Raw genomic sequence first — 23587 nt, forward strand, 5'->3', positions numbered from 1 at the left:
AGCAGCAAGAGCCTTTGCCCTGTTGAAAAACCTTTTCTTTGCTCAAACGAGGGCAAAGACTTGTACCTTGCAGTCACAAAGGGTAGGGCTAGATTCAGTGGGCTTAAACTGCAGATTTCAGCTGAACACTAGGAGACACTTCTTAATGGTAAGAGGAGCCAATTAGCAAGTCGCATGGTGGCCTCTCCTTTGCTGGAGATCTTAAAGCAGAGATGGACAGTCATCTGTTGGAGATGCTCTTGCTCTGGATTGCCTACAGCAAGCAAGGGCTTGAACTAGATGGCCTACCAGACCCCTCCAACTCTGATTCTTTAGCACTGGCTTCTTGTTGCTGTATGGGAAAAGCAGAAGAATGCTCTTAAAAACTTGTATCCTTAAACCTTCAGTAATGCCATCATGCACCTGGCCATCACTGCAGTGCTGAACTCCTGGACTATTTAGTAATTCTTTCTATTTAGCACTATAGTCGTTGATGGAAGCTGTAATGTGGATGCAACAAAGGGTAACGGCTGGTGTAATCTTTTTACAGCAGCAGGTTTACTCTGGAAATGGCCTTCTTGCATTCAGTCACTCTCCAAACAAACCTTTTGTCGTGGAATTTACGACTGAGTTCTTTTAGAGGAGATTTAATAATGAAGCCAAAGCCTGTTTTAAGGTTGTTTATTTAGCTAAGCGCTTAGCCAGAGTAGAGCACAGGCCTCTACTCTCTTCCTCAAAATGGTGGTTAGTTACAGACAGTTATATACCTCTTCTTCCGTCACAAGCATGGCAACAGTTACATTGCTACAATAATGCTATACCCCCCTGTACCATCCATCCTCCCTCCATTCCTGCAATATCAGGGTGCTTGGCACATTTTCACTACAACAGCACTTTTCTTTCTTGTCTACGTGACTCCCTGTTGAGAGCAGAATGGCAGTCAGACTTGTTCAGTATTGATCTAAATCCACCTCACTCCCCCTATGGGACTCCTTTCGAGTCCCATCTCAATTTGCATGATAGATAACACCTCCTCTTCCTCCTCCATCCGTTGCCTGTCAAATTCCAAATACATTTGTCTCACTTCAGCCGGTGTTAACATTTGGGTGGTCTTTTGCATGGTCTTCTTTAAACAAAACAATACACAGTTAATCAAAATATACAAGGTAAAGAGGAACAACATACCCAACAATAGTCCTAAGAGGATTGATTTTATCCAGCCTCTCAGGCCACCAAACCAATCCCCCGGACTCCATTGCCACCCAGAAGTTTTAACCTCATGCACCTTAGATGCTAATAAGCGAATATTATCGATAGATCCGGTGATATTTACAGAGCCGTCAACAATGTAAGTGCAGCATTCTGGGCCAATGAGGCCGCAGACTCCGCCTTGCGATGTCAAAAGGTAGTCCAATGCGATGCGGTTTTGTAAAACAAACTGTCGGATCTGTTTAAGTTCAGTGTTAATCATAGTAAGAGCATCAGCAGTTTCATTCATGAAATTCTCCAGCAGAGTACAAATTCTTAAAATATCTAAATGGTTTGCCGCTGCCCCATAATAGGGGAAAATACCTCTTAGCCAGGACTGACCTGGAGCTTTAAGATCTTTATATGCATTCAGGATTTTATGACTTGGGGCTGCCTTTCGATAATTTCGTATCAGACCTTTAGGAAAGGTGTCCACAATCCTGATTCCAGGGGCTAAAAGTCCAATATAACAGGATCCCTTTGAGTTAATGGGTAATTTCTTCCAGGCCTTATGTCCACAGATCCACCAATAACTATGTGTTGTTCCCATTAAGGGAGGAAGGATGTGAGCAAATCCATCTTGTCTCACCCCTTCTTCGCCATACATAAGCATGGCTATGGTGGCTTCATCTTGAGTACAGGTTTCATTGTAATATGAGAACCACTGGTGCCCAAGAGCCACACACAATGGTTCCATTACCCTCCGCCTGTTCCTCATAACTGGCCCAGTGGAGTTATTAAGGCTCCATCTACCTTTGGCTCGGTGGAGGACCCATTCACATTGGCTGCTACCAATAAATGTTTCTCCCATGAACTTTATCCAAAGTTCACCTCTCGTCCATCCGGACAAGGCTACATACTGGGTAGTATCAAGACTTTTCAGAGATTCATCACGTTTGAGCCATTCATCTGAAACAAGACCAGTTGCATTCAGAGGTATTCCTATCAGTGGGATACCTTCCTTTTCATAAGTTGGGGTATGCATACAGATCCAGCAAGTACTCTTGTTCATTCCTTTGGCAAGATTGACCATTAGCCTCAGGTATGTATTTTTACTCCAATCAGGATGCCCTGTAAAAAGAAGGCTATACAATATTAAGAAAGCAAGCCTAACTCCCGCAGGAGCCATATTAGAATTATGATGATTAGAAATACCAAACAAACAGCAATAAAGCCAAACTTTTCTCTAGCAATGCAAGTCACTGGCCTCCCCACCTCGGTGTGGGAAGGTCCAAAAGAGTCCAATGGGCTATGTGCTACTTCGATAAGCTCAAAGTCTATCTGAGGAGCTGATCTACCGAAGGGGTTGCACCTCATTGGCTCTAAAATGGATAGATGTTATTTGTCTTGTCTTCTCAGACACTCTTCGGTTTCGTAGTCCTAGCTTCTCCCAGGTAGACAACCTCAGGTTGACAGAATTGTAGTTTAGCTCGTGAAATTTTATGTCCCTTGTTTGCCAGTTGCTGAAGAAGATAAAGAGAGTCATTAAGGCAGTCCTGGTGCGTTTGTGATGCTATTATCAAGTCATCCATATAATACACCAGCGTAGAGTTGGAGGGGAAGTTGAGGGTGTCTAAATCCTTTTTTAATGCTTGAGCAAAATAGCATGGACTATCTCGGAACCCTTGAGGCAATCTGGACCAGCAAAGTTGAGAATTTTCCCAGGAAAAAGCGAACAGGAACCAGGAGTCAGGGTGCAGGGGTATAGAGAAAAAAGCAGAACAGAGATCTACAACTGTAAAGGTTGTGGCAGTGGCAGGAATAGAAGTTAGAATAGTTGCAGGGTTTGGTACAACAGGGTGGATAGGAATAACAAAAGAATTAATAATTCTCAAATCTTGCACAAAACGGAAGATAGGTCTTCCCTGAGCGTCAAAGCGCCCCTCCTTTCTTACAGGGAGGATTGGAGTGTTACAAGGCGAGGTTGTTGGGACCAGAATACCTTGGGCTTTGAAAGATTCAATAACTGGTCGAATACCATCAATAGCTTCCGAAGAAAGGGGGTACTGCTTTACTGAAGGGAAGGGTCTATTTTTGGGGTACTGAATCACCACTGGCTCAGCAGACCAGACCATTCCCACATCATTAGCATCTGTAGCCCAAAGAGAAAGAGGTAAGGTTAAAAGAACAGACTCATCCTTATCCAACACAGTAGGATTGGATGTCTCAGCTGGTGAGGTTAGGATGGCAACTAAAGAATGTACGTTGGATGCAGGGACATCCAAATACACCCCATCAGGTGTGCAGTAAATAGTAGCCCTAAGTTTGCAAAGGAGATCTCGTCCCAACAAATTCGCTGGAGAGCTGGAAGACAGAAGAAAAACATGGTCAGCAAGGAGAGGTCCCAAAGCTACAGCAGTGGGCGCAGACAACTGATAAATATCAGGTTTGCCAGAAATTCCAATGGCAGAGACTGTTTCACCAGAGACAGGAAGAGTGTAGTCAGCAGTACGCACAGTAGATAAAGAAGCACCTGTATCAATGAGAAAAGGAAGGGTTTTACCAGCAACAGTTAGATTAATAAGAGCATCAGAAGTAACAGGGGAAATTGAAAGACATTGAAGAGAATCAACACCTTGTCCTGAGCTTAGTCATTGCTGTTGAATTTCCTGAGTTTGGAATGGTGTTGCATCAATATTTGGAAATTTTGGTGTTAGGGCGCCACCTGCTGTTGGACGAAGAGAACACTCGCTTTTCCAGTGGCCTTTTTGACGACAGTACGCACACACATCACGTGGGAGGGGTGAAGGGGGCATTCCCTGACCTCTCCCCCTTCCCCGACCCCGCCCAGTGGAAGGCAGTCGGTTGTAACTTCCTCGTTGAGCCATTTGCTCTCGGCCACGGCTGGGACGCTGATACTCAGAGAGTTGAAGAGCCAAAAGGGATTTTTTCTTTTTACTTTGATCAGCCTGCTGCTGATCGAAAATCTGGATGGCGGCTTTAACTACAGCAGTTGCAGGCATCCCTGCCCATCCTAGCATAACAGTCTCAAGATGTTTGCGCACAGGGGATTGGAGCCCATTTACAAAAGTTCCAACTACCAAGCCATTCAATTCTGCATTTGTCATATTGACTCCTCCATGGTGCCTAAGGATCAGGCACAAGCGGGTGTAATAATCACCTGGATTTTCTTTCTCGCCCTGTTTACAGAGCTCTACCTGGTTCCAGTCTAATTTTGTTGGCTGTACTTCCAGGCATGCCTTAGCCAAGCGGGTGCGTAAGTTGGCTAAGTGAATTCTCTCAGCTTGGGTAGAATGCCCTGGATCTTCAGATGGCCATGCAAGCCCTGCATTGCCTTCCCCTACTCCTGTTTTTGCTATTAAAGCAGATTTTTGTTCTGGGGACAGGAGTCCAGAAAGTAATTGATTCATATCAGCCCAAGTTGGATTATAAACACTTATGATTTGTTCCAGTTTTTCTTTAAACTCATTAGGAGCCTCTCTGAGTTTTGGAAAGGTATTAGACCAGTTCATAAGATCTGCAACTGTCCAGGGTACATGCACAAAAGTCACTTGCCCTCCCGCAGATGAGGGGGGGTATTGACGAAGTGGGTATATGCCGGCCGGCTGGATGTTGGGGAAGCACCCAGGAAAATTTTCTGGATTAAAATGAATAGAGGTAAGTCCTGCATTACCTCCGTCTTTCCCCTTAATTTGACAAATGGGTCGAGCGCGCTTGTTTAGGGAAGTTGCTACAACTGTAAACGTTGAGTTTAATTCTGGTGCAAGCCCTTTTTGTAAGTCTTGCATCGACAAGTGGGAAAACTTTTCTTTAAATGTTAATTCCTTTGGAGACAATGGCCATTCTTCTCTAGTAAGTTCAGGTGGTGGCGGGGTTTTTGGCGTTACTGGCAGCTTCTCTGTGACACGTTTGGGTGTTTCAGAGCCTAAAAAGGTACCAGCTCGTGCTAAAGAGGGTAGTCCCTGCCCCGGCAGTGAAATGGCTGCTGCCTGAGCTTGAAGCTGAGGTATTTCAGCTGTTGGGACCCACATGTCCAAAATATCTTCTGGTACCTCGTTGTAGGGCGGCAAAGGGGTGTTGGCTAGCAAGCTCGGGTACAGAGGCAGCAAGGGGCGTTGGCACGCATTTTTTTCTTGTTCCTTTTCTTTCTCAATTTTCCTTTTTTCCTCCAGTTGTGCTTTTAACTTTTTGTTAGAATCTTGAAGACTTGTTACTATGGATTTCTGTTTCCTGCGTTCTATCTCCTCTTTCCACAGGACCCAGAAATTCATATGCCTAGGCTTTGTTTTCTCCAGTTTTCCCCCTAAATAGGTGAGCTTGTCCATGTCAAAAGTGCCATTTAACGGAAATTGAAGCTCAGGCCGGTCGGAGGTGCACTCACTCCACCAGTGAGTCAGCTTCACCAGCTTTTGAGCTGTTTTTGGACCCAAACGGGTTCCATAATTTCGGCACATATACCCCAGAGGGGTTTTCTCATCAGGACAAGACACACCTCCACCCATGTTTTGTCCGGAGCTGAAACTGATCAAGCGGTGGAGAAGGGCAGTTTAGAAAAAGCCAGGCGTCCCCAGCAGATAGAGAGAAAAAGTTGGAACAGTATCAGTTTCATTCACGGCTCATTAGGACGTCCTCCAAATCCTAACACCCAAACCAGAGACTATGGGACTGCTTACCCTTTGTCGTGAGCGTTGGTGTAACCAGAAGGGGAAAAATCCAATCCTAACACTCAAACCAGAGACTGTGGGATTGTTGTTTACCCTTTGTCGTGAGTGTGGATGTAACCAGGGAGGGACCTTAACGCAGGGGCTTCGATAAACTATGGGAAATTCTTACCGCCCGTCCAGGAGTCCCGGGGTTGGAGGTGGGAGCTAAGCGGGAGGATTTGATCAAAATGAGGTCCTCTTACCTCTCAAGATGCGCACAAACCGCCGCTCCGACCTTCCCCCTTCGGGTTGACCCAGACAGGAGATCCTCCAATCCCACCTTCGTCGCCAAGATTGTCGTGGAATTTACGACTGAGTTCTTTTAGAGGAGATTTAATAATGAAGCCAAAGCCTGTTTTAAGGTTGTTTATTTAGCTAAGCGCTTAGCCAGAGTAGAGCACAGGCCTCTACTCTCTTCCTCAAAATGGTGGTTAGTTACAGACAGTTATATACCTCTTCTTCCGTCACAAGCATGGCAACAGTTACATTGCTACAATAATGCTATACCCCCCTGTACCATCCATCCTCCCTCCATTCCTGCAATATCAGTGTCCTTGGCACATTTTCACTACAACAGCACTTTTCTTTCTTGTCTACGTGACTCCCTGTTGAGAGCAGAATGGCAGTGTGGATGCAACAAAGGGTAACGGCTGGTGTAATCTTTTTACAGCAGCAGGTTTACTCTGGAAATGGCCTTCTTGCATTCAGTCACTCTCCAAACAAACCTTTCTTCTGCAGAGTCAAGCCGTGAAATACTAAATACTTGAAGACTGAAGAAAAAGCTGGTGGTGCCTAATACCAATTCGCTGCCCACCTCCTAGTGACAGTATTAAGGAACCTACCTACCTCCTGGAGCAGTTATGCACTTAAAAAAAAACTTTGATAAGGTGACATCAACAGATCAATGCATGAACTTTAAGCGGTGCTTTTAAAAATAAGGTGCTCAGTCTGCCTGAAGCAATGGGAGCAGGGAAGGAAAGTCTGACAGCTGTGCCAGCATTGGATTTGGTGGCGTGCACATCTCTAATTTCAGTTGCACAGTTGAGAGGAAGCCAGGCTCACCCCCAGGGATGTCTCAAGACATTTTGGTGCCTGAAGCAATGGACAAGATGATGCACCCCTCCTCCATGTTCCATGAGCAGAACCTGACCAGACTGATAGTTACTTCAACACTGACCACAGGGTTCACCACACTAGAGAGCAGCAGTCTAGCTTAGGGAAGGCTAGTTTAGGGGGTTCAGAATGATGGCAGAGGGGGCTACCACTGCCACCTCTCCATCATCTGCCGCAAGGTGGATGCTTCACTATGCCTCACAGCAGGGCTGACCCTGCTCACCCCACAAGCAAATAACACACTATGAACTGTCTTTATGTTTTATCGGGTCTTCACCCAAACTTGAGAATCCTGGTTTTATGCCATTCCAGTTTAGCTTACGTTAATAGTCAATGGTTTTTAGCACCTCACTTTCCAGACTTTAAACCTCCCACACTTGTATAAAGCACTCTACTTATCTGAAACTGGGAAAAGTTGACCCCAATTAAGCCTTTTTAAAAAGAGGTATGTTTGATAATGACTCCAATTTAACAATAAACAAAGAAAAGAAAATTGATTAACTTTTACTGTTTATACCTTGGGGCTCCCTCTGTGCATAGATGATATCTACCATTGATAATGACATTCAACGTTAATTCCTATGGTGTCTCACAAATACTGGATATGCAACTTAAAATCTTCCAGGGGTATAAAGGACAAAATTACTGGATGGTTAAGACTTCCTTATCTTAACTGCTCCATCAGCAAATAGTAGTGATTGTACTTACTTACTGCCATATTGGGATAGAATTTGCTTTACTGTGGCATACCAATACTTTCAGATAAGTTAGATGGTGGAAATGAAACCCTGCATATCCTATGCCCTTTCAGCAAAATCTTCTCTCTCTCTCTCTCTCTCTCTCACTTACACTCACACACACACAAACAAGTACTGGGGGTGGGGCAAAGGTTGAGAATACCAGAGAGCAATCACCCCCTACACTGTAAGGAAAAATACTGTATATAGAATATAAACTGGGATTGGTTAGAGAGGAAAAGTTTATATATTTTAAATATCCCTTTAGTTATTATCCCTCTGAAGGGAAAAATGCAATCACTTTAAAGTTTAATAAAAGTTGGATTTTCAAAGATCCACACAGGAACTGAGAGTGAAAAATACAGGCAGCTTTATGAAAAAAAGGCACCTCTTTAGAAAACAATCCAGGAGACGCCTGTAAATTAGATAGTACACTCATCGCTCCGGGCATGGAATGTGACACTGGGACTATTTTTGTCATTGCTGTCCATGCAACGAGGAATGGAAAGGAGAACAAAGACCATGCTATCCCAAAAGCAGCTCAAAGGTTGAGAATGGCTAAATTTAGGCCTCACAAAGAACCAACTGCTCCCTGGACTGTCCCTTGAGATCAAGCAGAAAACTAAAAAAAACCCAAACAACCTTTATGGTACTGTCCTCTCTAGTCACTTCAAAATTTTAAAAAGCATATATTGAAGAGAAAGGGGGGAGGCTTTTACAGAGTCAAAGCATTGCACCCTATCAAATGTCTTGGTTCTAGAGATGCCTCCAGTGCACAGAGAACATCAACTATCAATTTTGATTTAAACCGTAATTTGAAGGAACCCCCCCCCCAATAGATCACCACTCAACTCCCTGGACTTAATTTTGGGTTTCAAAAGGGAAAAGAAAAAAAAAAGGGCGGGAGCTGTCAAAATACACAAATTAAGGCAATAACTTTAGTGTTTGTAAGTATAAAGAATTGTCTTGTTTTCTATTTGCAGCAATGGTAGCTAAATTTTTGGTCCTGCTATTCTGAAAGTCTAGTTCAGATTTGGAAAACAGTAAACCCAAGATTTGATCTATTTCAGTATGACCTAGTCTTCCTTCAGATAGATTGTAGTCCTTCTTTTGCAGCCAGTGTTTTCCCTCTGCTAAAAGAAAGTATCCATCAGCAGAAACGAAGAGGGAAGCAACTTTTGTCTCCGCACTCCCTCAAAGTAGAATTGGGGGACCCTCCAGAGCAGAACTGAATGTTCAGGGATTGGATGTAGTGCAGAGGAAAAACTGCTGAAAAATTGCCTCCATCGCCTGTTCCACTGACCAGTGCCTTCCATCAGTGGGAGGAGCATCGGATATCACCCACTGTCTGAGAAAATGTCCGAATATTTGACAGGGATCCCTTAAAGGTATTATAAATCTTGAAATAGCTCAAAACACTGGTTTTGTGTTTTGGTGGTGGTAATAATAGTAAGCATTTATTTATTTAAAAATAAAGAGTTGCCTTTCTGGATCAAACCAAAGGCCCATCTACTCCAGCATTCTGGGGAGCTTAATATAGGGAAGCCTCAATTTTGCTACCATGGCTAACGAAAACTAAGAAGAGCGCCACTGGATCAGACCCAAGCTTCATCTGCCCCACTATCTCATATCCCACAGCAGCCAAAGAGATGCTTCTGCGTGAAGGCAATAGCCTTTTCCCCTGCACTCAAGAGATACCATAGTCTGTGAACAAGAAGGTGTCATTTAGCTTATCCTGGCTACTAAACACTGATGGAAATCCACCTTTTTACAGGACAAGTGAATCTAACTACCAAGGGCCCATGTACATTTTACAGCTTCTACATAAGCCCTTCTCACCACAGTGGTGTGTGGGCGGCAAAGGTAACATTTAAGAGCATCTTACCCCATGCGTTGGCCAATTGTGTGTGAAGCAAGAATGTCATCAGCAGTGGTGTTGCCAGGGATGCACCAGACAGGCCAAGTCACTTTGAAATGCAACTCTCCCCACATAGACCAACGACATAAGAATGGGCTTTTTGACCGCCTCCACATGCTGGAAATGTGACAGTGCAACTCAGCTTGAAGCCTGGGAGGGAATTGCATGCTACATGGGAGGTAGAGAGAAGTCCTCCTAAATTCCTAGACTGTTCTGTCCACTCTCACCTAAACTCACCTTTCCTTCTAGGTGTAAACTAGTACCCTCAGAGGAAACAGATATCCCTTCCTGCTCCTTCTCTAATCTCAGTCTTCCTCAGCATGGCTCCCTGAGGAGAAGCACATATGCAGCTGACATCTCTTCTGCAGCATCTCCTATCTAGTCAGTCAAATGTAGGTCTTTTCTATCTAAATGTATTTCCTATAATAAACTTAGTTTTTTTCCCTTATACTAGACTCTGTGTAACTTCTACCAAGCTGAAGTGTAGCTACTGCTTAGTGTTTACTGTGTGTGCTTAATTCCGCAAAATACCATTATAACCCATAGATCCTAACACCACGTGGAGACCTTAATGCCTAAATCAGCCCTCTGTCTCACTGCTATCCTTTTCAGTAAAGCAGAAGAAAGCCTGTCCAGGATATATAAAGCAAAAATAGTAAAAAAGAAGATTTGTACTAGAAGTGGACATAATTGCTGCACCTAGGATTTGCTATATAATATTGAGGGAGGGTTACTGATTTTTGGCATTCCGAAGTGAATACAAATGTCCATCTATATGCATCTCACACAATGGCCTAGTTCACAAATCACATTAAACCATAGTTCAAAACATACTATGATTTAATGTGAATGAGCAATGTGCGACTGCATGCTGCTTAAAAATTCCCATGGTGCTCCTCCCCCACTTCTGCACAGCAGACAACATAGGTCAAAGTCTGGGGCTTGTCATCGAAAACCAGGCTTGTAGTTTGTTCCTCCCAAGCAAACTAAATCAAGATTTGTCCTTGGCTTAGTGTCCATAGTTTATTTGGGGGAAACAAACCACAATCCCATGTTTGGATAACACAACATACTGGACTCTGCTGCATTTTGTCTGCAGCATGGCAGCAGCAGGGGAGGAGCATTGTGATAAAGTCTGAGAAGCATGCATGAGCAGGGTGCTCACTGACATTAAACCATCGTTTGTTTTAAACTATGATTTAATGTAATATGTGAACCAGGCCACTCCAGGGAGAAGTTCTCCAGGGGTTCCATTCTTTTCAGCAGGACTTGTATAGAAGAACTTCATGCTAGGTTGTGACATCAGTTTGTTATCTACAGCACTGTTCTTCAACCTTGGGTCCCCAGACGTTGTTGCACTACAACTCCCATCATTCTTGGCCATTGGCTAAGCTGTCTGGGGTTGATGGGAGTTGTAGTCCAACAACATCTGGGGACCCAAGTTTGAAAAACAGTGATATACAGACTGCAGTTACCATTCCAGCTTTCATTCTGAAATAAAGTTCTTATCCCTCATGATTGTTGAGACATTAAAAAACAACAACAACAATGTCATGGCAAAATGTTCCACTTGATCAGAAACTAAGAGCAGAGCAAACAGATACAGCATTCTGCCTTGTAATTTACCAGTAAAAGATCCAATACTGTGTGTCAGATGTGGTAGTGGAGTGTGTGATCGTACAGGGCAGGAAATGGCATGTGCATTGTGTACATATACACACAATGTCCCCCCCCCCCGGATCCTTTTCACAGTGAACAGGCCATTCAGAGTAAGGTATATAAAAAAAGAGAGAAGTTTTATCCTGGCTGCCGTTTTATTTTCCTTCCCTAATAAAAGTAAATGGGAACCATTCAGTTATATACAAGAAATGTGAGTGGGAGGTGCCACTGGAGTAGGGATTAAACTGGTTTGCTTTGGGAGGGGCTGAGTTCTGCCACTATGTCCCAGATTGCAAACTCTGCCACCAAGAACATAAGCCAACCCCATTATCTGCATTGCCCCCATCCTGCTTGACTTTTGTCATTCTGCAGGGCATGGGTGAGAAACCTCTGGCCCATGAGCCTCCTCAGCCGGTCTGTGGCCTGCCCTTCTTGACCACCACACAGCAATTAGGCTTGGAAAAAAGCCACCCATTGGTTTCAATGGCAGACTGTTTTCAAGCCTAACGGTTATGCAGGGGAAGAGTTATAGCTGGGGAAGAAAAAAGTTATGTGTATGTTTAAGTTATTAGAGTATTGGTAAATTAGCAGAGTTTAGTTGACTGTAGCTTGCTCAGCATTTCTGTGCAGACTGAGTGTGTGTGGTTTACCTGAGAGAAAGCAACTTTTTACCTTGCTTTGAATCATTGAGATTTTGACGTGTTTCAAAATAAGAAAAGACTACTTTATTAATATAAAAACATACTTGATGGGAAAAGCTATATTTCTAGCAAAGTTGGAGGCGCAACAGCTAGGCTTGTATAGTGCCAAGACAAGAGAGACAAAGGGAAGATTGTCTGCTCTCCCTCAGCTGGTTAGAAAAGAAGGAGGAAGGAAAGGTGGAAGTGAGGTCAGCTCCCTGAGAGTATCAGTTTACAATGGAAGGAAGAGAGGAAGAGGAACACAGGTAAGGACAGGCAGTCTAGCCAGCTGGAGGACCCTCTCTCTATCTCTCCTTAGGAATGCAAAGAGAACCATATAGGAGTTGTTCTTGCCACACTTTCCTCCTTCTGGGAGGAAGGGCGGGATATAAATTTAATAAATAACAACAACGAAAACGTAAGTGTGGGTCTGTCCATGTGTACATGCATATGAGAGAGAGTGTAGTTGGTCCCAAAGAATTGTTGTATTGGCCCCATGTACTGCTGGTATATGGCCCCCAAAGGTAAGCCACAAGAGAAGGCAGCCCTTGGGCTCAAAAGGACTTGCCATCCCTGCAGTGAGTGTTTGCATTTTCTTGGTCTCTACACAGTGAAAAAATCTTATTCCTTATGTGTCCTACGCTAGGCCCCACCATCTGCCCCGCAGGACCCTTCCTAGGCCATATCCATTTGACATCAGCATGAAATCATACTTTCAGTGTTATTGGCCCACTCCTGTGGAGTGCTGTTCAGCAGGCGTCTTCTATATTACCCTTAAAACGTTTGTTGAAAACTTTTCTTTGCAGCTAAGGTTATGCAGGCAATTAAGGAAAAACATTTTCCGTAATGGTTAACTACTGACCTGTTTTAATTTTTGCATGATTTTTACTGTATTATAATTGTTGTAAACAGTTTAATTTTTCAAATGGAATTGCAGTATACAAATATTTTTTATTTAAAAAAGTAAAACAAAATAACCCCTGCCCCTCAGGCCACACCTCTGGCCTGCTCCATACGCTCAATTGCTTTTGCTTGGCTGGAATGTGTTCTTAAACTGCAATAATGCTTCTTACTTTTCTGAATGGAACGGTTACGTGTGCAGAAACCTCTGACTCTTACATGGTTGACTTCCGCCACATTGGTTGCTTCACCCCACACCCACCTTTTTTCATCTGTCCCTGCCCACCACTACTGGCATGTGCCCCTCAGATTGTTGGCAAAGAAGAAATGTGGCCCAAGGGCTGAAATGAGTTCCCTGCCCCTGTCCTATATGCCCAGAGTACACAAGGTCCTAGACTTCTATGTTGGGAGATTTTTTGGAGGGGACACATGTATGAAACAGAAGATTAACCTTCAACATCACTTTGAGTAATTCACTCATTCAGTGGGGGTTAACTGGAATTACAGAACACTCATCCCTAAAATATGAGAAAATCTCAATTATAATTACTCAGTTGTCTCATACCTCTTTTCTCCCCTGTAAAAGGAACCAGATCTTCTCGATCTTCAGTCTCACTTGCTTGTTTCTCTAGGTGGGCGAGAAGGTTATCCCTCTTAAAGGGGCCAGTGGGTGTTTTTTTCGTTTGATCTCTCTGTCTCATTCCTGCAGGCAATAATGCATTCTAGATTTTGGAGAAGGAAAAAAAACATACAAGCACCACGACCATTACCCATGAGCCTATCTTCTTAAATGAGATCCTACTGAACTACCACACACTGACTATATCCATTTGATTGCCCACCCATGTGATCTGGAATAGCCCCTACAAATCCATAGTACTTGTGTAGCGAAGACAAGTAGGTAGATTATCTTTTTACAGGCAAGTATATATATATATTTAGGGACAAGTGGAATCTGCAACAAAATGTTGCAGTGTGGTGTGCTCCTCTTCAGGGTTCCAACCAGCCAGCCATGCCTCTTTTCCAGGATTCATCATTCCATCCCCCCCTTCCTGGTTTTCTGTCTCCCTCCCTAAACACTCCAGAGTCTGTGGCCATTCAGCATGCTCGATCTTCATTAGGCAGATTTTGTATTGCTGTTTTTTGTCCCCTCAGGGATTTTTCCTAAAGCATTTTTTGTACTTTTGCAAAGCTTGGATTCCTCTGTCACTCCTGCTCTTTCCTGCCCTTCCCCACCAAAGGAAAATGCTTTTTATCTTCAGCTGTGGTCAGGAGCTTCAGACTATCGGCATGCAGGCACCCACAATGCTGAAACCTGTCTGGCCCAGCTGTTTAAACATCCTGCCAGGCAAGCTGAGCCAAGGAGCACCCATCAGTGTAGCTCCCCAAAAATGTTTATTTATAACCATGAGTAAATCTGCTCCCAGATTAAATCTGCACCATTCAGTGCAAAGGAACTGGGATACACATCTGTGTGGCGAATGCACCTCTTTGTGCTCAGTTGACTAAGACAGGGGAGGTGTGGGGAGGCTGAAGGCAAGCAACACTTTGTGCACACTTTTCCTTATATCTCTATAGGAAAGCTACACCCTCAAGGGAGGATCTTGGAATATCCCTGAAGGAGCCTACCCCACAGGGGACTTCCAGGTACACTTCAATGAGAAGCAACTTTTTTCAAAAATATTCACAATCCATTCCAATCACTGTGTATAATTTTGAGATCTCCCCACTCAGGGATGCAGCAGGTGCTCTTTCAGAGCCCACCCACCCGACAAATGGCTATTTCTGGCACAAAAAACACTGCTAGTTCCTCTAACAAAGTTGGCTTCCATTCAAAGTGAGAGCAGCATGGACAGAATGGACTTTTTTGTGACATCTACCTATCAACAGATATCTACACTGTGCACTGGGGAGCAAGCAAGCAGAAACACACAGCTAGTTTAAAAAACAGTCTTCGTTTCCCCCCAAAACCAAAGAGCACACCCTTGGAGCTCTTTGCTGGCTACATTCCATTTGTTAAACTGACCTTGTTGGGTCATAATGTTAAACTAGCACTACAGAAAAGAACCTTAGTGTCCCTCTAGACACCCTTTTTATTGTGTATTCATGACGACTGTGCTCATGATACTATTGGGGCAATGATACATGATCCTGCTTTCAAAACTGTTTGTGCCTGGGATGGACATACTGCTTTGTTTCCAATCAGTGCATGTCCTGTGGCTTCCTCCTGAAATCCTGTAGTTTCTTATACCACAAGGTTCTTTTTAGGTGGGGGTGTCCCACTTTTGTACTGCTGTAATGCAAGAGTGCTCCTCCAGATGGCAATAATGTGGTAACCCAGGAGAAACATCACAGAACTACTAATAGAGCAGAATGATGTGTGGGCGGTCCACTATAAATCCACCACCAATGCATTATTATTGTGTCAATGAAGGGTTGCAAAATACATTGGCAAACAAACAAACCAAAAAACGCACAGCCAGTCTGGAGGAGCCCTTCCCTCCTCTCCTCCGAATTTTAGATCTCACACATTTTGTTGCCTGGAAAAGATACAAACCCAAGGGCATCAACTACATCGTAGACTACAGCAAAGAAAACTATTCTGGATCTACACACTTAATACAAAAGTACCAACAGGTCTTAATCAAGATGTGAACTGGATGGGGATGAATTAGAAGATATTTGTGTAGGAATGTATAACGAATTTGTATATTTATAAGGTTATATTATGTCTATAGATTGGCCATTGTATTTTAATCATTAGCTTTGTTACATTAAGCAATACTGCCTGTGATGGATGTTTGGGATATCCCTTTAAAACTTTTTTTCTTATCTAGAAAGACATCTGCAAAGCTTGTTAAAAAGAAATGGCTGTGTGCTTTTACATTAAGAATGCTGGGATATAGCAGAGTTACAGCATATTAATTTAAAAAGTTGTGTAGATTTACAAAATAAATAATTTTATTAAATTGGTGAGTACTGTATGCTGGTCATACCACAGCTTTTTTATTTTAATTAAATTGAGTATAGAATGTATTAGATTTCTACTGTGTATATATTTGCTTTTTATTACATTAAGTTTAAATTGGAAGGACAGTCTTGCAATGCTCACAGAGTTGGAGAGTATCTGCTATATATATTTTGGTGTGGCATTCAAGAAATCTCCAGATCTTATTTCTGTAGTTTTAAATGGTGAGTTTGTATAAACAGTATAAAGATTTTTTATTTAGATTAATATTATATTTCCAGTATTTAAATATTATATGTTTTATCTTTGCAGGAGTTGTGCTGTGAATTGTATTGTTATATAGATTTGTGCTGAATTGTATATTTGTTGTTTGTACATTGATTGACCACTGAAGAAGACTTTGTCAAAGCACGTTTGGAGTAAAATATTGACTTCCCATTTGTCAAAGATCAAATCAGTTATAAGTCTATAATATATAACAATCCTGTCTCTTAAGTCATATTATAAAATCACTTTCCTCCAGTAGTTATCTTACTTAATCATCAAATCTCATAAACATTACTTTATTCTTTCCACAAAAAGTCAAAGAGAGGTTTCAATTCTTTAAGAAATATATCTATCAATTTTTTTTTTCCAGATAAGCATATCGATTAATCCATCTCATTACTAATTATGATAATCTTATTGTCATAACCATAGTCAAAATAAACATTTCAATTAATCCATCACATCAGAATCTGTTAGGTTCAATAATTTCAGTAGCCATTGTTCTATTATCTCTATTAGTTCCATTTTCCATCTTCCATCTTCAGTAGTCTTGTTAAGTCCAGTAATTTCAATATCCAATCTTCCATTATCAGTATTCCATAATAATCTTGCTGTCAAAGCCATAGTCATATAGTAAGAGTCTGATGGGGATTACCTCTATCCCAAATATTTTCTTGCCATCCATTCTGAATAGGTTGCTGAAATACTGCTGTAAAATCATATCTCTGTTCTTTTTTTCAAAATACACTGGGTCATCTCTTAAAAGTTTTTCCATTGTCACATGGCTGCAGTTAATTCCATAGATTTTCTCTATATTGGGCTCCATCACATCATTCCAGTCCAGAAGATTATCCATGCCATTGATAACTTTATCTCTAGAATCTTCATTCATTTCTTCAGAGATAACATTGAGTTCCAAACAATAGATTTTATTTCTAAAGTCCATAGACTCCAAATCTTGTTCCTGTTCCACGTTGGTTCCAATCTCCGGGATCTCCTCTCTCACAGGGACCCCTATTCCAGTCTCCAGTGTCACCTCTCTCACAGGGACCCCTGTTCCAATCTCCGGGGTCTCCTCTCTCACAGGGACCCCTTCCAGGGTCACCTCTCTCACAGGGACCCTTATATCTTTAATCTCCTGCTTCATTTTACTCAATTCAATTTTCATTATCTCAATCTCATCCATTATTTTCTGAAACATAGTTATTTCCAGATTTTCAGCCACTTTCTTAATTGCCATTTTAAAAGAAAAATATAGGAAAACCACTTCTTATTTCAGCAACAATTGGGTTAATACTCCAAACTTGGTGACATCACAGTATAAACAGAGCAGACAGCCTTATCTCTCCAATAGTTAAGTAAACAAAATGCAGTTCCCAGGATCGAAACAATTAATGGCAATCGTCAAGAAACAGATTCGTCAAAATAAAATAGACCAAAAAGAGAGTAGTCTCAAAACAGTATAATATTTTTCAAAATAAAAATCTGGAATAGAAATCCCTCTTCTGTGTATATCTTTAGAATGCAAATCCAGGACAGCTTTTTGCAACAAAAACAGAGATAAGCTATTAATTAGTGCGTAGCAGAGAGAAGTTATGGCTCCCCAGTGAGATGTCAAAAACTGATCAATCTGGCAAATCTCTTTTAAACAGCAACAATTTAAGTCAAGTAAAAGAAAAATATAGAAAGAAGGGTGCTTGCCTGTTAGTGCGTTCTCTCTTAGAAGATAAGGTGAACGTTCGCTTTATCAGATAGAGCTTGCTGTTAAAAATCCGTCCCACCTTCGTCGGCTGGACCTCGTCCCATAAATTAATGAGATCTGGTCATCCCAACAAAAATAGGCTTTGAGGTTAATCTCTTCGTTTCTCCCTACCCGGGAGAAGTTTAATCAGTCAAAAAAAAAAAGAAAAAACTGACTGATATATCTGAATAAGCTTCTTTTGAGGCAGGAGCCCGTCTCAAAAGCAGGCACAGGCTAAGTCACCCTTCCCGGAAGTCCTCACCCTTCCCGGAAGTCCTCACCCTTAAATATTATATGTTTTATCTTTGCAGGAGTTGTGCTGTGAATTGTATTGTTATATAGATTTGTGCTGAATTGTATATTTGTTGTTTGTACATTGATTGACCACTGAAGAAGACTTTGTCAAAGCACGTTTGGTCATATGTTTTGATTTTGTATTTTAGGATTTGTTTTAGTATATGCTGGTTATGTTTACTCCTGCTCATTCAGCTGTGACAGATGTGTACGTTATCCACATGTTTTTAATTTTTTATAAAACATCCACATCCATATCACAGGCAGTTTTGAGTCAGATTTTTTTGGTTCCCAGTTCCTTGTTTTTCCAAATTTCAGTTTGTTGGGATATACGTTTTGGTTTGTTATAGTTTGCTGAAACTAGCTGGGATCACAAACCTCCGTTTCAACTTGGCTTGTTTCAATAACCAGTTTGTCCTGTTCAGATATAATGACAAACCACACAGTTGATTAAGAATGGAAAACAGATTCTTCTAATCTCCTCACAGCTGCACTGGAGTAGGACAGGAGAGAGCCCAAGGCTTGTTTATTTAAACTGTGGTTTGGCATTACAGTCAAGCCAGCTCTCTGGGCCCCAAATAGGTAGCAATAACCAATCATCCAAAGAAATTAAAGCAAAATATTTTAACCATTAATGTGCATTAAAGAGAGCTCTAAACAAAAGTGTGGGATCACGTGGAGGGAGAAGGGCAATTCTAATAGTCTTTAGAACACCAAACAGAGTGCACCACCAACTTTTGCAGGCAAGAGTGTACTTCACATTAAGTGGACAGTAAAGGTATCAGATTCCAAAAGAGTCTGAGTATTAAACTCAGCTCACGCCCAAATGAGCAGAGGGGTGGAGAGAAAGCGGGTGAAGGAGAGGCTGAGCAGAAACAAAGATGGTCTACCACAGCAAACAGCAGCAGCAGGCTCCCCTATTTATTTATTTGTATTGCTCAGCATGCCCAGCCTAGAAGTGTTTACACAGTTCAAGAAGCACCATGTGACCTGCCCTGGCTCTATTGCTCTTAGGAGGCCTTCCTGCTGGCGTAGCTGGTTTCCTTTGGCCGGAGAAGTGTGGTGGAGCACAGACTGAATCCCAGCCTGCACCTTTCAGGCCGCAGGTTCAGAGTGGTGGCCTTGAATCCTGACCCTGAGCCAGATTCTTCTGGAAAATCACAAGCATCAAGGCAATGGATAGCTTGTGCTGCTTGCTTCCTCTGAACATTCAGCAATACACTGCCTCTGAACATAAATGTTCCATTTTGTTGTCATTGCCAAGAGCCATAAAAAATGCCTATGAACCTTTAAAGAGCAGTCCTTTAAAACCACTTACGTCTGGATCTAGGTCTACCAGTTCACCCTCTAATATCTTGATTTCTTCTTCTGTCAGTGCTCCAAGGATCTGATCTTCATCCAGATCTCGGTATTTCTCTAGCCCTTGTTGGTACGACATTCTTCCTTTCAAAGTTTCCTGATCTCTCTTTCTCTAATATATGACCTATATGTTTAAAAAGAGAGAGAAGGGGGGACAGTAAAATTAAGTCTATCTCACAGTTAGTTCAGTTACCATGGCTCAACTCTGCCGAAGAAAGGAATCAATAACAATTCAATGCACTTACATGTAGTCCTGGGTCACAATTTTTAGAATGGTGGATTGTTGTCTTTTTGGCAATGTGTGTGGTGGCATATTACCCCAAAGACTCTGGAGGGCTGGGCATAGTTTCCTGAAATTTTCAGGGGAGGGGAACTATCCTTAACTTAGTTAACTTGAGGTAAGTAAGCCCTCCCCCTCGCGTTACCCAGCTCCACCATGTCTCTTGGATTGCCCACATAAATTATACTCTATAGTGTGGATCCCACGGTCACTTCAAGAAACCTGGGGGGGGGAGCTACAGAACTATAGGAGCAGAATTCTGGCCCACAGTTTTAAGACCTTTTTGGCTTAAACTGATTTAACGGAACCATGATGTTTCTAAACTAAAAAGGGCACTTTTCAAAATAGAAATATTTTTTACATGCACCCCACTTCTGGGCAGTGATATGTTCTAGAACCAATGATCCCGGGTTTAATTTTTTTTGCATATGAGCACTGGAGACATATGGTGTCTTTGCAATATCTTGTTTTATTTACAAGGCTACAAAGAGAGCATAGCTGAAGCAAACAGGCCTTCTTACTGCAGATTCCCTTGCACAGTCCCTGCAAGGCTATACTCCCAGTTTTAGCCAACTCCAATTTTCTCTCCATCTCTGTCAATTCAAATTGCAAACTGCTTTTGACCATCTCTCTGCTGTCCCCTGGGGTGTGTGTGTGTATGAATCTCTGTGTGTCACTTTCTCCAAGCTCTGATGGACTTCACTCCGAAAAAGCTAAAGGCAATCTATCACCTGACGTTAGCTCCAAATTGATAAACATCCTGTACAACCTGAGTCCTTTCTGTTACTTGTTACATGTGGGGTGCAGAGAAGTGAAGAATGAAACTGACAGTGGTAATTGTCAATTACCCAGATACCTCAGAACAGGCAGGGCTTGCTCCAGCTCCTGAATGACATCTAACATCATGAGCCCCAGCAACATTCCTAAGCTGAGAAAGGATGGGCTGAGTCAGAAAGGAGCCCAAAGAGTTTCCAACATGTTGAAAATGCTTCAGGTGATGAACCAGGCCCTCTTCCAAAGGGCAAAGTTAAGCCCCGCACAGGCACTTTCACGTGTTCTGCAGTGAGCAGCTGAAGGGGTCTCAAGTGGCACAGATGCCCTTGGCTGGTCCATACATACATGCTCATCACATGATGCGGGTCCATACATACATGCTCATCACCTGACGCGTGCAACATCAATTGCTAACTTGGGGGGGGGATGAGCCACTGCTGATTAACTGCACATGCAGAAGTGTGTGGAAGCAGAAGGGGGGGTTAACAGAGGCAAGTGGCAGAGTAGCAGACCTTTGCCTCTCCAGGTGGTGATTAGGGTAGGAAACTAAAAGAAACTAGATCTTGGTTAAAAGATTACAGAAAAGGTCTGAACTTCAATGGCATTTCAGCAATGGAACAAGCTGCCTTGGGAAGTTGTGAAATCTTTTACCTTTGACATTTTCAAATAAAGATGGACAGACACATTAGGCATACTTTCAGTGTAGAATATCCTGTGTCTGGATGAGTGTCTGGATTGGGCCCAACCCAATCCCTATGATTTGACCACTAGAGTCTTCAGCTGGCAAGACCATCTAGCCCAGATCTTGTAGGGTAGAATCATGAGAACACATTACTCTGCTCCCTGAAGTCTCCTGGGCATAATTCCAGGGGCCAGGTGTGCCTGCTTGAGCCCTACACACTTACTCAATTGAGCCTTCTTCTGTGCTTACATGGCCACGGGCAAGGCAAGTTTTGAAGTTCTACAAAAACTTGTCACATCAGCCAAGAGAATTCCTCAATAAGCAAGTCCAGAATTCTGTTTCCAAGATAGGTCATCCAGATGTGTCTGGGAAACTTACAAGCAGGGCATAAAAGGCAACCACCTCTCTTATTTGTCACCCAGCATCTTGTACTCAAGAGGCATGCTACCTCTGAACATGGAGGCTCCATCTAGTTTCCATAGCTGATAGCTGTTTGACAGCCTTATCTCTCTATACTATATTTTTGTAAGACATTGCACCATCATGACTCACACTGTGTGACATGGGGGCACGGCAGCAAAGTATCTTACAAAAAAAAGATGGTGACGTAATTGGCAGTGGTGGCAGCAGGAGCAGCAGGGCCAGACTCAGCACCCGCAACCTAGGTCTCAGCCTCAACAGGTGGGAGGAGAAGGGACAGAGCTCCTACTCTTCCGTACTTTTGTCAGCATCCTTGTAACAGCCATCTAAGCTCAGTGCCATTACTAATCTAACCCAACAATCACCTATCACTGGAGGTCTAACTCTGACTTGCTGAATTCTTCACATTCTTAAATATTTAAAACATTTCTATCCTGATTCTGAACTATGAGGAATGGGGGCAAAACACTATAAACCCCTCTCCCCTAGCATTTCTTATTATCTCTTTTCAAAAACATTTTTATTTATTGAAATATAAATACATACTTATATAATGCAGAATACAAAGAATTCATAACATTTCAGCTTGTTGCTGCCAGACTGAATATTTTGCAGCAATGGAAAACTACTTATTTATTATTTATTTATTACATTTATACCCCACCTTTCTTTTCATCATAGAAACCCAAGGCGGCTTACATATGGTTTCCAGGCAGTCTCCCATCCAGGCACTGACCCTGCTTAGCTTCAGCAGGATGCTGGCCTCATGTGCCTTCAGACCATAGCCTGGGACCTACTGCTGATCTAACCTTAGACCTCTGGTATAAACAATTATGGTTTATTATAGCCATTGCAGAAAAGGTAACTCAAATTGATGTATCAATCAAAAATAGACATTTAAAAAGTCTGTGTAAGAGTCCCCCACCCATCATGGTATACACACATTTGGAACAACACCTAATAAAAATACTGATCATGACAAACACATATAACAAGAAATTAACCGAGTTCTCATTCAACACTATATTGCAAGAATGATGTGATGATTTTACCTGTATTCCATGTTACATCTGTAAAGAAAGTGAACAATGACTCTTGTTGCAGTTTATCTCAACAACTTTCTCAGTGATTCTGCAAACCCTAGGGGATATGTCCAAAAATTTTTTTTGCAATGCCATTTGTTTTTTGTTATTTAAGTTAAGAAAAAGGAAACGCAGTTTGTGTTCCACATGACTGAAATCTCCATGCTCCTACTGAATATTAGGTTGAGCTCTGAAAATGATTACATACAGTGCCTTGCAAAAGTAAACTGACCCCTGACCAATGCTCATATTACTGAATTACAAATAGTACATTAAAATATCAAACAGAACAAAATTATATTTTGAAACACTGAAACTCAAAATCAGTTATTGTAAGGTGACATTGGTTTTATGTCGGGAAATGTTTGTAAGAAACATAAAAAACTGAAACGTGTTGCTTGAATAAGTATTCAACCCCCACACCTTTTGCTGCAGTAACAGCTGGAAGTCTTTTGAGGTAGGTATGTATCAAAATTACACACAGTGTTGGAAGTATTTCAGCCCATTCTTCTTGGCAAATTCACTCCAGGTTAGTTGGACGTCGCTTGTGGGCTGCAATTTTCAAAGAGTGCCACAGATTCTCAATGGGATTGAGATCAGGATGTTGACTGGGTCACTGTACGACATTTACCTTTTTGTTCTTGAGCCATTCCAATATTGTGTTGGCCTTGTGCCTGGGATCAGTGTCCTGCTGAAAAGTGAATTTCCTTTTTAGTGGACTAAAGCAGGTTCTCTTGCAGCATTTCCCTGTATTTTGCTCCATCCATTTTTCCTTCCATTTTAACAAGATGCCCAGTCCCTGCTGATGAGAAGCATCTCAAC

At 42.2% G+C, this 23587-nt stretch overlaps 2 protein-coding genes and 1 long non-coding RNA gene across 9 annotated transcripts in view; 1 reads left to right on the top strand and 2 right to left on the bottom strand.

The window, feature by feature from the left end:
* The window catches only part of TMOD1 (tropomodulin 1), a 60146-nt gene that overhangs the window by 28710 nt on the left and 7849 nt on the right, over positions 1-23587 (bottom strand). For all 7 annotated transcript variants that reach the window (XM_061634274.1, XM_061634267.1, XM_061634271.1 and 4 more), the window contains exons 2-3: positions 19487-19651; positions 13464-13620 (exon numbers count right to left, since the gene is read on the bottom strand). In XM_061634274.1, the coding sequence (XP_061490258.1) occupies positions 13464-13620; positions 19487-19606 (277 nt within the window). In that variant the 5' untranslated portion in view covers positions 19607-19651. The remainder of the gene's footprint in view (positions 1-13463; positions 13621-19486; positions 19652-23587) is intronic.
* LOC133388098 (endogenous retrovirus group 3 member 1 Env polyprotein-like) lies at positions 612-8068 on the bottom strand. The gene is made up of 2 exons (XM_061634266.1): positions 6095-8068; positions 612-2690 (listed from the first exon to the last, which is right to left on the bottom strand). The coding sequence occupies exon 2, from the start codon at positions 2354-2356 to the stop codon at positions 941-943; it is 1416 nt and encodes a 471-aa protein (XP_061490250.1). The 5' UTR covers positions 2357-2690; positions 6095-8068; the 3' UTR covers positions 612-940.
* On the top strand, positions 4029-16400 carry LOC133388232 (uncharacterized). Its single transcript, XR_009763715.1, has 3 exons — positions 4029-4845; positions 9909-10051; positions 14477-16400. It is a non-coding gene; the product is annotated as an uncharacterized LOC133388232 (long non-coding RNA).

The sequence above is a fragment of the Rhineura floridana genome, chromosome 1 (assembly GCF_030035675.1).
Source record: "Rhineura floridana isolate rRhiFlo1 chromosome 1, rRhiFlo1.hap2, whole genome shotgun sequence".
NCBI classification, from domain to species: domain Eukaryota; kingdom Metazoa; phylum Chordata; class Lepidosauria; order Squamata; family Rhineuridae; genus Rhineura; species Rhineura floridana.